A 16,576-nucleotide genomic window follows, 5' to 3' on the forward strand; every position below is an offset into this window, starting at 1 on the left:
CCTGCGTCGCCAGTATCTCTGGCCCAAGTTAGCACCAGATGTGGCCGCCTGGGTGCAGGGCTGCCGCGCGTGTCAGCAATGCGGGCCGAAACCAGCGCGATACCAGGTACCCCTGAGGCCGTTCCGCGTCAGTCGGACGAATCAGCTGGTTGGGATCGATCTGCAAGGGCCATTCTCGTTACAACAGACGGTGATGTGGGCTGGCAGCACCTGACGACGGCACGTGGGGCAAAACGTTGGACACCGCATTTGACAGAATTGGGTGACATTGCTCATTACTGTGCCAAGGTGTGATTCGAAGCGGTCTAAATACGGGGCTCACAAGTGGCTGCTTGTAAAAGCCAAAGAGCGGAATAAAACCCATTGCATTTAGAGGATATTGTCCCTTGTAATGCTTTGAATGTTGAACTGTGTCCATGTATATACAGAACAGAACAAACATACTTGTGATTAAAAAGTACATTAATTTGATCAAAACTTATTTCAGTAAATTAAAAATTGTAAAATCAAGTCTTCATTTGACACGAACGTAACTTGAGGCATAATGCACAGGCTGGTCTGGGTCTTTCTCCTAGAAATGCACTTCAGGTTGTCCATTAGTTCTGCAATATATAAACCCCATGGTAAAAGGTCTCGAGACCTCCCACGAGGTACAAATCAGACCGCGCGGCGTTGCAGCGGCGGTTTCTAATACGAACTACTAAAATGTTACTCGGGCAATTCACGTTGAAAGAATGATTATAGTTTTAAGTTATGTCAACACAACAACGGTTATAGTAAAGTCTTTTTTATTCGAAAAATCATTCTCATGTCCAGCTGCCTGGTGGGGTGGCGCCCTACCGCCCCCTAGTGGACTAAGTCAGACCACCCACACACTTCTAGATTTAAAGCTTTCGTGACTGCTAGGATCCATACTCTTTGGTTCTATTGGGTAAAGTCACGTAGGTGAAAATAAAATAACAAAAAATCACGACGTTTCGGCCACAACACAAGCGGCCTTCATCAGGTGAAGGGATGAGACTGTCTGGAGGACAGCGCTGGAGTGAGAGAAGCCACGCTTAGATCACGACCTTTAAGCTGTGTGAGAAGAAAAACACAAAGCGCCTTGACAAAAGAATTAGCATTTAATTTAGCATTGAAATGGCTCATTGAAATAGCTAAGTTAAAGTATACACATCCGCAGAGGTACCCCTTGACAAAGGAATTAGCATAGAATTTAGCATTGAAATAGCTGAGTGATTAGCTTGTAACTGGTCACAGAAATAGCTTTGTTAAAGTCAGAGCATATACATTCAGCGAGGCACCTAGTACTCATCAAACAGGAGAATTTAGCGAAACACAACCACGCTCAGACAGCGGACCTTTAAACTGTGTGCGAGCAAACAAGGTGTTCTGACAAAGAAATTAGCTTAAAAATTAGCATTTGATTGGTGGATTTTAGGAAAGAGGTGGTGTACGTGCCGGTGGACTTGCTGTTTGGCGCGGGGGGGAAGGGGGGGAGGGGGAGTTTACCTATTGATGGTGTGAAAAGGGAATTTTCACACCATCAATAGGTAAACTCCCCCCCCCCCTGCGCCAAACGGCAAGTCCACCGGCACGTACACCACCTCTTTCCTAAAATCCGCCAATCAAATGCTAATTTTTATGCTAATTTCTTTGTCAGAACACCCTGTTTGCTCGCACACAGTTTAAAGGTCCGCTGTCTGAGCGTGGTTGTGTTTCGTTAAATTCTCCTCTTTGATGAGTACTAGGTGCCTCGGTGAATGTATATGCTCTGACTTTAACATAGCTATTTCTGTGACCAGTTACAAGCTAATCACTCAGCAATTTCAATGCTAAATTCTATGCTAATTCCTTTGTCAAGGGGTACCTCTGCGGATGTGTATACTTTAACTTAGCTATTTCAATGAGCCATTTCAATGCTAAATTAAATGCTAATTCTTTTGTCAAGGCGCTTTGTGTTTTTCTTCTCACACAGCTTAAAGGTCGTGATCTAAGCGTGGCTTCTCTCACTCCAGCGCTGTCCTCCAGACAGCCTCGTCCCTTCACCTGATGAAGGCCGCTTATGTTGTGGCCGAAACGTCGTGATTTTTTGTTATTTTATTTTCACCTACGTGACTTTACCCAATAGAACCAAAGAGTATGCATCCACACACTCACACAAAGACCCATGGACTCACACAGAGACCCACAGACTCACTCACACAGAGACCCACAGACTCACACATAGACCCACAGACTCACACAGAGACGCACAGAGACCCACAGACTCACACAGAGACCCGGAGACTCACACAGAGACCCACACACTCACACAGAGACCCATGGACTCAAACAGAGTCCCACAGACTCACTCACACAGAGACCCATAGACTCACACATAGACCCACAGACTCACACCGAGACCCACAGACTCACACAGAGACCCGGAGACTCACACGAACCCACAGACTCACACAGAGACCCACAGACTCACACAGAGACCCGGAGACTCACACAGAGACCCACAGACTCACACAGACTCACACAGACACCCACAGACTCACACATGGATCCACAGACTCACACAGAGACTCTCACAGAGACGCACAGACTCACAAATAGACCCACACACTCACACAGAGACCCACTGACTCACATAGAGACCCACAGACTCCCACAGAGACCCACAGCCTCAAACATGAATCTACAGACTCACACAGAGACCCACAGACGCACACAGAGACCCACACACTCACATAGAGACTCACACGAACCCACAGACTCACACAGAGACCCACAGACTCACAAGAACCCGCAGACTCACACAGAGACCCACAGACTCACACAGAGACCCACAGCCTCACACAGAGACCCACAGACTCACACAAAGACCCACAGACTCACACAGAGACCCACAGACTCACACAGAGACCCACACTCACACAGACTCACACAGACACCCACAGACTCACAAGAACCCACAGACTCACACAGAGACCCACACACTCACACAGAGACTCACACGAACCCACAGACTCACACAGAGACCCACAGACTCACAAGAACCCGCAGACTCACACAGAGACCCACAGACTCACACAGAGACCCACAGCCTCACACAGAGACCCACAGACTCACACAAAGACCCACAGACTCACACAAAGACCCACAGACTCACACAGAGACCCACAGACTCACACAGACACCCACAGACTCAAACATGGATTCACAGACTCACACAGATACTCACACAGAGACCCACAGACTCACACATAGACCCACATACTCACACAGAGACCCACAGACTCATACATGGATCTACAGACTCACACAGAGACCCACAGACTCACAGAGACCCGCAGACTCACACAGAGACCCACAGACTCAGAATAACCCAAAGACTCACACAGAGACCCACAGACTCACACAGAGACCCACAGTCTCACACAGAGACCCACAGACTCACACAGAAACCCACAGACTCACAGAGAGACCCACAGACTCACACAGAGACCCAAAGACTCATACAGAGACCCGGAGACTCACACAAAAACACCACACACTCACACAGAGACCTACAGACTCGTACAGAGACCCACACACAGAGAGACCCACACATTCACACAGAGACCCACAGACTCACACAGAGACCTGCACACTCACACAGAGACTCACACGAACCCACAAACTCACACAGAGACCCACAGACTCACATAGAGATCCACAGACTCACACAGAGACCCACAGACTCACATAGAGATCCACAGACTCACACAGAGACCCACAGACTCACACAGAGACCCACAGACTCACACAGAGACTCACACAGAGACCCGGAGACTCACACAAAAACACCACACACACACAGAGACCTACACACTCGTAAAGAGACCCACACACACATAGACCCACACATTCACACAGAGACCCACAGACTCACACAGAAACCCACAGACGCACACAGAGACCCACAGACTCACACAGAGACTCACACAGAGACCCGGAGACTCACACAAAAACACCACACACACACAGAGACCTACACACTCGTACAGAGACCCACACACACAGAGACCCACACATTCACACAGAGACCCACAGACTCACACAGAGACCCACAGACGCACACAGAGACCCACAGACTCACACAGAGACTCACACAGAGACCCGGAGACTCACACAAAAACACCACACACACACAGAGACCCACACATTCACACAGACACCCACAGACTCACACAGAGACCCACAGACGCACACAGAGACCCACAGACTCACACAGAGACCCACAGACTCACATAGAGACCCGCACACTCACACAGAGACTTACACGAACCCACAGACTCACAGAGAGACCCAAAGACTCAAACAGAGACCCACAGACTCACACAGAGACCCACAGACTCACATAGAGACCCGCACACTCACACAGAGACTTACACGAACCCACAGACTCACAGAGAGACCCAAAGACTCACACAGAGACCCACAGACTCACACAGAGACCCACAGTCTCACACAGAGACCCACAGACTCACACAGAAACCCACAGACTCACAGAGAGCCCCACAGACTCACACAGAGACCCAAAGACTCATACAGAGACCCGGAGACTCACACAAAAACACCACACACTCACACAGAGACCTACAGACTCGTACAGAGACCCACACACAGAGAGACCCACACATTCACACAGAGACCCACAGACTCACACAGAGACCTGCACACTCACACAGAGACTCACACGAACCCACAAACTCACACAGAGACCCACAGACTCACATAGAGATCCACAGACTCACACAGAGACCCACAGACTCACATAGAGATCCACAGACTCACACAGAGACCCACAGACTCACACAGAGACCCACAGACTCACACAGAGACTCACACAGAGACCCGGAGACTCACACAAAAACACCACACACACAGAGACCTACACACTCGTAAAGAGACCCACACACACATAGACCCACACATTCACACAGAGACCCACAGACTCACACAGAAACCCACAGACGCACACAGAGACCCACAGACTCACACAGAGACTCACACAGAGACCCGGAGACTCACACAAAAACACCACACACACACAGAGACCTACACACTCGTACAGAGACCCACACACACAGAGACCCACACATTCACACAGAGACCCACAGACTCACACAGAGACCCACAGACGCACACAGAGACCCACAGACTCACACAGAGACTCACACAGAGACCCGGAGACTCACACAAAAACACCACACACACACAGAGACCCACACATTCACACAGACACCCACAGACTCACACAGAGACCCACAGACGCACACAGAGACCCACAGACTCACACAGAGACCCACAGACTCACATAGAGACCCGCACACTCACACAGAGACTTACACGAACCCACAGACTCACAGAGAGACCCAAAGACTCAAACAGAGACCCACAGACTCACACAGAGACCCACAGACTCACATAGAGACCCGCACACTCACACAGAGACTTACACGAACCCACAGACTCACAGAGAGACCCAAAGACTCACACAGAGACCCACAGACTCACACAGAGACCCACAGACTCACACAGAGACCTGCACACTCACACAGAGACTCACACGAACCCACAAACTCACACAGAGACCCACAGACTCACACAGAGATCCACAGACTCACACAGAGACCCACAGACTCACACAGAGACTCACACAGAGACCCGGAGACTCACACAGAGACCCGGAGACTCACACAAAAACACCACACACTCACACAGAGACCTACAGACTCGTACAGAGACCCACACACAAAGAGACCCACACATTCACACAGAGACCCACAGACTCACACAGAGTCCCACAGACTCACACAGAGACCCACCGACTCACACAAGGATCCACAGGCTCACACAAAGACTCACAGAGACCCACAGACTGACACATAGACCCACACACTCACACAGAGACCCACAGACTCACACGGCCTTGGTACACGTGTATATATAGGCTATAGTGTATACTATAGTGTACACAGTATGTATATATACTATTATTCTATAGTGTATACTATAGTGTAAACACTGTATACTGTATAGGCTGTAGTGGATCAGGACACGTGGACTGAGCCCTCTGCTCCGCCCCCTTTCCTCTTGTCCTCCCCCGAGCTCCGCCCCCGGCCACGCCTCCCGCGTCACGTGTCCCCGGGCCCTGACATTCGGGCCTCCTGAACTCGCCTGGGCCGTCACGTGCAGGCAGGGCGCTCTTCCGTCAACTCCCTGCAGAGGAGGCCTCGGCGAGGTGAGGTAATTTACTCCTTGTTTTTACCGGGGTAAAGGGTTAAAGGTTTCGACGTGCCGAGGGGTTAGTCAAAAGGTAAAGGTAGGCTCGTTGTTTTTGTTCACTTGCCTTGCCGAGGCCTAGTGTCGAGGTCCGTGCCCTCACATCGTACAAACACTCCGTAGCGATGCTACTCACGTCCCTACGTACAGCCTACAGGATTCTGTTAGGTTTGCATTGCGTTCATTATTATTGTGCAGCGTTTGCATAGAGTGTGAACGCCACAAGTAACCGGGGCTCACCTTCACCACACTCACGGCCTTCTCTGTCTGCTTCTCCTCTCAGCCCTCTCAACCCTTGCCACAGGGCCGATTGCGGTTCAAGCCCCTTTGATTGTGTCCCCAACTCCAACGTGAAGACAATCTGCAATATAAACCATGACATTGTCATATGTAACGTGGCATTCCTTCCTAAATTACAAGCAATGTAAGTGTGGGAATGTCAACGTAGCCTTTGACCAACTCACTCACCATGCACGCAGTCTTTTCCGATTTTGTAAGCTAAGCAGGGTTTCTCTGAAGTGCTTTGGATGGTTGACCACCACCTTCACCACAACCCCCGCTGACCAGCGTGGTGAAGTATGGTGAAATATCGCTCTCGACCCGACGCACAAGACGTGCGGAGGACCTCATCCAGCAGTGGAATTAAACCGGACTGTACATGTATGATGCGAGAGTGCCTATACTTGTACACGCGTGTACGTACGTGTATAGGGAGTGTGCCCAGATGTGATCACCTCTTTTCGCGACCCTGAGCCAGTGGTGGAAATTCCACATTCCCGTGGGGGTCATTACATAGGACAATCAGTCACGGACGCCAGTGCAAATAATAAGATTGTGCAATTGTCTATGATTATGACGCTCACAGAAGGAACGCTATCGAGATGTAATTGTATAGCAACAGCTCTTTTAATGCATTGTTGACAACGACCCAGTATACTATAATACAGCGTGGAGTAGAGCGGTGGCACAGTGGGTAGCGCGCAGCGCTCCGAACCTGGCAACCTGGATTCGATCCCCAGACGCATCTGACATCCGTAACGAGTGACATGCGGACCAGTCGTGAGCCCCTCGCTGTCGCTGACCCACACTGATTAATTATTCCACTCATCAGATGGCCCTTCGAGTGACACAGCATGCTGGGGGGGGGGGGGGGGGCGCTTTCGTCCATCATTGGGTTGAAACGAGAGCTGTAAATTATTATATAGTCAGCACATATCACGTACAATGTTATTGTTGTTGTGTTCATCTGTGTAAGATGAGATATACAAATAACAAAATAACAACTCCACAAGTTTGTCATAATAACACCGTGGACCTTAAAAACGGACAAAACATCTAACAGGCGATGTTTCAGGCAACAGTCGTCTTTCATAGCACAATATAGCCGCCTCATGAATTACCTTGTAACTTGACTACACGGCAAAAAACAATACTCAATTCGCCTTTTTAAAATATAAATCGGTCCATTTAAAAACATTTGGTTCGGGACAAGAGTGTAACGTTTCTCTTTAATGAATCTTCACTTTGCAGGTGGGTGTCGGCGTGGGAAACAAAACGCGAGAACGAGATGGACGGCAGCTGCCACCACAATGAGACGATCACCTTCTTCTACACCAACATCAAAAGGCCGCTGTATGACGAGTGGTCTGGCACCAGCATGCTGGTCATGGTGCTCGGCATCACCATGTGCCTCTTCATCATGCTGGCCAACGTCCTCGTCATGCTCGCCGTATACATCAACAAGAAACGCCACCACCCCATCTACTTCCTCATGGCCAACCTGGCCGTGGCGGATTTCTTTGCGGGAGCGGCGTACGTCTACCTGATGTTCAACACGGGACCCAACACTCACAAGCTGTCGCTGCCGACCTGGATGCTACGCGAGGGGCTGATCAACACGAGCCTCACGGCCTCCGTTGCCAGCCTCCTGGCCATAGCCATAGAGCGGCACATCACGGTGTTCCGGATGCAGATGCATTCGCGGATGAGCGAGCGGCGCGTTGCGGTCGTCATTGCGATCATCTGGCTCGTGTCCATCATCACCGGTGCCATTCCCAGCATGGGCTGGAACTGCATCTGCAACATCAGCACGTGCTCCACCATGGCGCCCCTGTACAGCACCAGCTACGTCATCTTCTGGGCCGGCTCCAATCTCTCCACATTCCTGATCATGGTGGGACTCTACGGTCACATCTTCGTGCACGTGTGGAGGAACACAATACCCGTGCCGCCGAATACCTCCAGGTCCACCCAGAGGAAAAAGGCCACCATGAGCTTGCTCATAACGGTCACCATCATGTTGGGTAAGTGTTGTGGGTCTGGGCAGCAGGTGCTCATATTCGACAACACGATTCACATTCGTCTTCGAGCGTGTGTGTGTGTACAGCCCCTTGTGTCGATCCGGTGCATGTGTAGGGAGTCATTTTGTAGTGTGGGTTGTGTAAAGGTGGGGTAAATAGACGTGGGAGCATAGAAAGTGTAGTACAACAATGGAGATTGTTGCACTGGCCACCATGTAGCCTCCGGGGCAGGCTACATCAATCTGACGTGCGTGACAGTCGCCTAACCAAGCACCGTCTTGGCTCAACACTCTGCTCAGCTTCTGATCGGATTTTGTGAATGTTCTCTGGGTGATTTTGGTTGTGGGCAACATTCATGGCTCATATCGCATGCCGAACAGCTTTAGGGGAAACAGTGGCCCAGTGGTTAGCGTACTGGCGCTATGAACCCAGCGACTGCTGTTCGATTTCGAACCACGGCTAACGGTGGCGAGTCGTTATCGGCACCAGGTGCGGCACCTCCCCAGTCGTTTCACCGACGAATGCCTGCGAATTATCATTCGTACGACGACTATTCTAGCACAGCGGTTGAAACAATGGGGCAAAGTTTGTTTTTATCTCCCCCCCCCCCCCATCGCCTCTGTCCACCCGGCAGTACGTAGGGGTCTAGCCACAGTTTGTCGATCGGCAGGTCTGGGTGTGGCGAGGTAAAGTGTGGTTCCTCGTCTGGCCAACGGTGGAAAAGCAGGTGGGAAAAGAAGCCTCTAAAGGGCCTCTCCACAGTTCTCCTCTAGTGGAGGGGCCCTCCTTGCAGCAGTCGTGGAGCAAGCCATTGCAGGGTTGCGCCTTGACCTTCCACGGTTTTCAGGGAACAACGCTGATCTTGTTTCATACGTTGCTATCAAAATGCCTGACTCGTGTGTCTCGTGCCGTCGCCTCTCAGGAGCCTTCATCGTGTGCTGGACGCCAGGCCTGGTGATTCTGCTGCTGGATTCGTTCTGCTCGGACTGCAATGTCCTGGGCTTTGATAAGTACTTCTTGCTCATAGCGGAGCTCAACTCCGCCATGAACCCCATCATCTACTTGATTCGGGACGAAGAGATGGTCGCCACTTTGCAGCGAATCCTGTGCTGCCAAAAGGCAGAAGCCATCATCGCCAATGGCTCCGATAACGTATCCAATAAATCAACGTCCACGGCGAATCACAACCTGGTCACGCCTATCAGTCACGTGACCACCACAAGTGCGATGAAGATGAATCAGTTTGTCGTCTAATATCTAATTGGGCTAACAATGCATGGTTTTCCTACCTGATGATGATGATTGCTTGTGTTGCAATCGAAATGTCGTGATTTATTTTATTTTATTACCTACGTGACTTTACCAAAAGAACCAAAGAGTATGTTTCTCTTTGCGATAAAATATCATTGAACCTGGGTACAATGTATGTGTGTGTGTGCACCCTTGTGGAGATAATGCATACTAGAATTTAAATACAAACCTAGTGGCATTTGGTACGCTTCGTACCAAGACAGTTATATATCCATACGGTTTTATTTTCTGGGTGAGATCACTTCAATATAAGTGTCGTTAAACCCGCCAACCAATTGGTATGGTGTCACATAAATAGAACGTGGCCAATTCCTTACTAGTACAGCACACCGGTGCGTTTGAGGGTAAATAGAACGTGGCCAATTCTTTACTAGTACAGCACACCAATGTGTTTGAGGGTAAATAGATGTGGCCAATTATTTACTAGCACAGCACACCGATTTGTTTGAGGGTAAAGAGACGTGGCCAATTCTTTCCTAGTGTAGAGGAGTAGTGGAAGACGTCATGTCACTCAGGGGGGTGAAAAGGGATGATGTCAGAAGTTACGGGGGATATATAAGGGGGAACCCGTGACGTAGAGGGGGTCGTCGCGAAGGGCCAGGAACGGAGAGAGTTGGGGGGTCGGGATCCAGGGTAGGGGGAATCAGCGCCAGGCGAGTGTGATACTTCACCCGGCCGACCGAGTTGGGTGATCCCTCGGTCGGTGCTGGGGGGGGAGATCACGTATAGCCTGGGTGGAGCTAGGGACCTCCCAGTACCCTTTCCCCTGGGGAGATATTAGGGTTGTCACCTGTTGGGCGTAAACCTTTAATAAGTTACCGGCAGTAGCCCTTAATAAACCTTGGCATCAGCCACTACTAAAGAACCGTGTCCATGTCGTCAGTTGCACCTCAACATCTGGTGCCAGAAGTGGTTTTGTTACGCGCCGCAATGCCTAGATCCGGCGCGAAACGAAAGACTACGCCTAGGGTGCACCAGGGCGACAAGGATGTCGGCGAGCTGGCGAAGATCCCGGAGACCGGGGGCCCGGTGATGTTCCCCGTGGAGATGGTCCAGTCGGGGCCAGAAGAGGCGGCGGTCGGGGGAGCTGCCGCGCCGCCGTCGGACGAGTGGTGCGCCATCGCGGCCAGGCTGGAGACGCTGCAGCTCACGATGGCGCAGCTCGCCGTCGCTTTGGCAGAGGTGGGGGACCCCATACACTCGGCGGGCGGTGATTTTCGCCAAAACCGCGGGATCGCCGACATCGCGAATCCCGCCAAAACCATAATTCCCGCCAACGCGCCGCCAGGTGCGCCGCAGCAATCGGGCGCCATTTTTTATGCGTCGCCGGATCCAGCCGCCAGTGTCGCTGCAATGCAGGAACCGGCCGCCATTGTTGGCGCGACGCCGGAACCGGCTTAGCATCATACTATCGTCGGTTTCGTTCGCGATTTTGCGACTTGCGAAGCCACTGCACACACTTTCGGCCAAAGGTACAAAATTTCGCTGGGGGATGGAGGAGGAAAACGCCTTTATGGCGCTTCGCACGGCCCTGGCGGATGCGCCGCCCTTGGGGTATCCCGATTTCTCTAAACCTTTCTTGACACCGACGCCAGTAACACGGGCATTGGAGCCGTCTTGGCCCAGGTGATCGATGGGGTGGAACAGGTGGTGGCCTATTGTCTCCCAGTGAGCAGCGGTACTGCGTCACCAGGAGGGAGCTGCTGGCTTTTGTTTTTTTTGTCCAGCTGTACCGGCCGTATTTGTATGGTCGCCGGTTCACCGTCCGGACTGACCATGCAGCCCTGCAGTATTCCCTGTGAATTGACCAGCCCTCGGGTCAGCTGTCCCACTGGCTCGAGGCGCTCCAGGAGTACCCCTTCGATGTCATCCATAGGAAGGGGACTCGGCATGGGAATGCAGACGGCCTTTCCAGGCTGCCCCCGGACAGCGGGTGCGCTTGTGCCCTGGGTTCCAGCCGCTGTAAGGCCCCAGTGAACACTGCGGCCCAGTTGGTCGCATCGGCCGAAGCGGCACCCCCTCCGGGTGTGGCATTGCATTGCCTGTTGATTTTGGCCTGGGACTCCCCCGGGAGGTATGCTCCAAGTTGCAGATGGAGGATTCCTCTCTGCTGAGGCTGCGACGCCGGGTTGGGTCAAAGGCCCGTAGCTCGGCTCCGTCGGTGGCCCCGGTGATCGTCGTACATGACGGCCTCTTCATGCGTTGGGATGCCCAGTTGGAACGCTATTGTGTGGTGGTGCCCATTGGCTTACGAGGAAAATTGACCCTGGTCATTCATGAGAAACTTATGCACTTCGGCTACCATAAGACCTTGTTGACCCTTAAACGGGATTACTATTGGCTGGGTGTGGAGGATAATGTGGCTCTGATTTTGAAAGGTTGCCACGACTGTGCGCGGAGGAAGGCCCCTGTTGGTCAGGATCGGGCGCCGCTGCAGTCCATCCGGGTTTCTCATGTCAATGAGCTCGTGGCACTCGACATTCTGGGGCCATTCCCTGCATCCCAACGGGGCCATAGGTACCTCTTGGTGGGCGTGGAATATCTCACACGTTGGCCTATGGCGTGGCCTCTGGTGGACCAATCGGCCTCGTCCATCACTGAGGCGTTTGTTCAGGGGTACGTCCTTGACAAAGGGCGCCAGAACAGCTCTTGACGGATCAGGGGCAGAATTTTTCTTCCCGTTTGCTCAAGGAGGTCTGTAACCTCCTTGGGACGAAGGTCCGCACCTCGCCCTACCACCCCCAGTCCGACGGGATGGTAGAGCGATTAAACCGCACACTCACGTCCATGCTGTGTCATCATGTGAGCACGTCCCAATCGGACTGGGACCTGTTCATCCCGGGGGTGCTGGCTGCGTACAGGTTAGCTCCTCATGCCTCGACGGGGTTCTCACCATTTTGCCTCATGTATGGGAGAGAACCCGAACCCCTGATGCACGTCCAACTGGACCTCGGGCCTGCCAAAAAGGGTTTGCCTGTTCCCATCCAGATGAGGATCGCGCTCGATCAGCTGCGCGAGGCGCAGTAGGCGGCGTTAGATAATTCGGCCAGCCGACAGGCGGCCTCCGAGCGTCTGCCCAAACACCAGGCTGTCGGCCGCCCGTGGGAAAAGGGCCAGTTGGCGTGGCTGCACTGCCCCCAAGTGCCGGTGGGTACGTCTCCTAAATTACATCGCCCATGGCAGGGCCCTGTCGAGGTCGCGGAGGTCCGCCGTTCGCAATGTGTCCGTATCCGGTGGGGCCGTCGTCACTGGACTGTGCACCCGTCGCGGCTCAAGCGGGTGATGCCACCGGGGCTCCCTGATTCATCCCCATTTTTGGAGCGGTCGGCGATTGCTGTGTCCGACGAGCCGGGCCGCGGGGGTTGTGGAAATGCGAGCGATGTCCTGCCCTTGTGTATGCCCGCAGAGCCACCGACAGTGACGCCGCCAACAGCGGGCCGTCCGGGGGGTGTCCCGGCGGCGACCCGGCCTCCAGGCCACCGCCCGGTCCGGACACCGACGCCACAGGGAGCAGTGGGCTGCCGTTAGAGGCGCCAGCTGAGCCCCTGCCAGTGGTGCCGCCGGCGATGCCTCAGCTCGGCTACGTGCCGGCTGGCTCGGCTTTGGCCGGCGCACCGTCGCCTCAGGCGGCCGACAACACACGGGGGAGCGGGCCGGCGGCGGGCACGCACTCAAGGGGCGTGCGCATACACTGACGGCCCGCGAAGTCGTCTACTTTGATCCCCTGCCATGTCGCCACTTACGTTGCCAGGTGGTGACTGTCCAGACTTTTCTGATCCCGTGCTGCCCTAGTGTTGTGTTCTACTAGCAGCCGGGGTTGTCTCTATACGCATGCGTCCTTGGGGTTCGCATAATTGTTGCAGACGGGTCGGCTGGGTTTTTTTCACGGGGGGGGGGGGGTAATGTAGAGGAGTAGTGGAGGACGTCATGTCACGCAGGAGGGTGAAAAGGGATGACGTCAGACGTTACGGGGGATATATAAGGGGGAACCCGTGACGTAGAGGGGGTCGTCGTGAAGGGCCAGGAACGGAGAGAGTTGGGGGGTCGGGATCCAGGGTAGGGGGAATCAGCGCCAGGCGAGTGTGATACTTCACTCGGCCGACCGAGTTGGGTGATCCCTCGGTCGGTGCTGGGGGGGGGGGAGATCACGTATAGCCTGTGTGGAGCTGGGGACCTCCCAGTACCTTTTCCCCTGGGGAGATATTAGGGTTGTCACCTGTTGGGCGTAAGCCTTTAATAAGTTACCGGCAGTAGCCCTTAATAAACCTTGGCATCAGCCCCTACTAAAAAACCGTGTCCGTGTCGTCAGTTGCACCTCAAAACTAGTACAGCACACCGGTGTGTTTGAGGGTAAATAGAACGTAGCCAATTCTTTACTAGTACAGCACACCGGTGCGTTTGAGGGTAAATAGAACGTGGCCAATTCTTTACTAGTACAGCACACCAGTGTGTTTGAGGGTAATTAGAACGTGGCCAATTCTTTAATAGTACAGCACACCGGTGTGTTTGAGGGTAAATCCACAACATTTACTATTTGAGGATGCTGTTTCACCAGTAATTACAGCCGGCATCGTCAGGCGACAGCCAGATTTGGCTCCCCAACACACAACCGGTGTCGTGCTGCACTTGTAACGAATTGGCACGTCTTGTTCACGTGACAAACCTTCCTCATTGGCTGTCGGGTGGTGGCGGGTTTAACGACATATTTAAGTGATCTAACCCCCCCAAAAAACCCCCTCATGGATAAAATTGGTCGCAAAAGCTTCCTACTACTACCACGTGTTCAAGTGTTTATACATTTCGTATATTTTGATGGTAAAGTTTTTTTGACGTCTGTTGCAGTCATGCAAAACCGAACATTAAAACGTTAATAACGGATATGAATACCGAGTCTGTGGTTTCTGATAGTCTCCCTTGACGGAACGTGCATATATCGCGACAATCGTACCTAATAGCGAGAACTGGTATCGTACCATGCACAATGACACCATGACAACACTCATCACAACCCAGCTGGTATAGCAGGTTATTGTTGCAGCTTGTTATGCTAAGTGCCTCTTGTAAAGCTGCCCTCTTGCCTTTCTTGAAGCAATGTCGGTTGAAAAGAAATTACTGGAAGCCTTAGAGCAGGGGTGGGGAACCTTTTTTCTGCCAAGGGCCATTTGGATATTTATATAACATTATTCGCGGGCCATACAAAATCATCCACTTAAAAATGTGCCCGTTATATTTGGTCAAACATTTTATTAACTTGCCCATAATGCGATGGCTGGAACTGCTTCTCTTTGGTGTTAGCTGGTATTGATGTTGCTGCTACTCGCAACTGCTTTTCCAGGTTTGCTCCTAGATGTATTTAATTTCGAGTCCAGCCTGCGGTTGCTTTGGCAGGGCCAGACCCAAATAATTTCGCGGGCCTCATACGGCCCACGGGCCGAACGTTCCCCACCCCTGCCTTAGAGACTCAAACATAAACCCGGGTCCCACACACACATAACGGAGATCAATCTTGCAATTGAAATGCTCTCGAAAATCACGCGACTTCGTCATAGTCACCACCTGCGACTGCTTTGTCCACATCCGAGCGATTAGTTGGCCCAGTAAGGAAACTCAACCTCGTGCTGTGTTCGGGAATGTGACGATACATTACCGAGCAGATCGAGGCCTTAAGATGAAAGTTCATCCCGAACTGTAAGCAACCAATAAGCATATAGGCCTCAATTGTGGCAGCCAAACATACCGACGATAAATGTCGACTTAAAACTTTGGTGACGATGGCATCGACGACATTGTTGGGTCTCTCGTTAAAATCAAGTGGATAGGTAAAGTCACGAGCAGGTGACGTCACTCTACATGGGGGGGGGGGGGGGGAGACACCTCATCCCTCCTCAGCGTCAACTTACAACCCTCACTACAAAGGCAGAACCCTCATCACGTCACGCGATCTCCGTAATGCTGTTGTTGAGACATCAAAGTAAAAAGATGGTCACGATAAACAAGGGATTATAACCTTGACGTGAAACAGGTCTGTGTCACTGCGGCCTCACAAATTGCACACGAATTGATGCAATTAATAAGACGCCGCGATATGCCTTTCGCTTGTATGTTTCAGATTTACAGCAATACACCTGTCCTTGGACGGGCAAAAGGTGAGTTTAACAATATTAACACTGCAAACTGCCAATAACTATTTAATTATTATTAAACCATTAACAAATAAGTGTACACACAAATATATATCAAACCTCTAACATCAACGTGCTAGCGTCATGATTGCCCCCCCCCCCGCCCCCCCCCCATATAAATATCTCCCCGTCTTAAAAATCCTTAGGGAATACGTCTCACACCATGAATGTTACCTGTGTAGTGACTGAGAATATCGCTGTGTCGTGCCGGGCCTGCGAGGCCACGGCAGATGTTACATTGTTGTTGTGGACACCACGGATACGGGGTGTAGTACCAGCCCTAGTGGGGGCTTGGGCGAGCGCTGGTTAAGCGTGGGGACACCACACATGGCGTGCGGTGCGGGCTCCCGTTGAGGGAGCGAGAGTCAGCCAGGGTTACGATCGGTCGTGATACTCTGGCTGACTTGGGGACACGTGACCGGATGATACTGGAGGGGGGCCACCAGTAGAGGGGGCCAGTGGGTG

General features: G+C 52.2%; 1 protein-coding gene across 2 annotated transcripts; it reads left to right on the top strand.

Annotated features, from left to right (window-relative positions):
- Positions 1-6,194: 6,194 nt before the first annotated feature.
- On the top strand, positions 6,195-10,828 carry LOC142913355 (lysophosphatidic acid receptor 1-A-like). 2 transcript variants are annotated; one of them, XM_076060865.1, is made up of 3 exons: positions 6,195-6,282; positions 7,849-8,621; positions 9,541-10,828. In XM_076060865.1, exons 2-3 carry the CDS (start codon positions 7,886-7,888, stop codon positions 9,870-9,872), a joined length of 1,068 nt encoding a protein of 355 aa, XP_075916980.1. In that variant the 5' UTR covers positions 6,195-6,282; positions 7,849-7,885; the 3' UTR covers positions 9,873-10,828. The 2 variants fall into 2 exon arrangements, with proteins under 2 accessions (XP_075916980.1, XP_075916979.1); XM_076060864.1 differs by having other exon boundaries at positions 6,195-6,277.
- The last annotated feature ends 5,748 nt before the right edge of the window (positions 10,829-16,576 follow it).

The sequence above is a fragment of the Petromyzon marinus genome, unplaced genomic scaffold (genome assembly GCF_048934315.1).
Source record: "Petromyzon marinus isolate PM22_M1 ecotype Great Lakes invasive population unplaced genomic scaffold, UKy_Petmar_22M1.pri1.0 PM_G_Scaffold_25, whole genome shotgun sequence".
Lineage (NCBI taxonomy): Eukaryota > Metazoa > Chordata > Hyperoartia > Petromyzontiformes > Petromyzontidae > Petromyzon > Petromyzon marinus.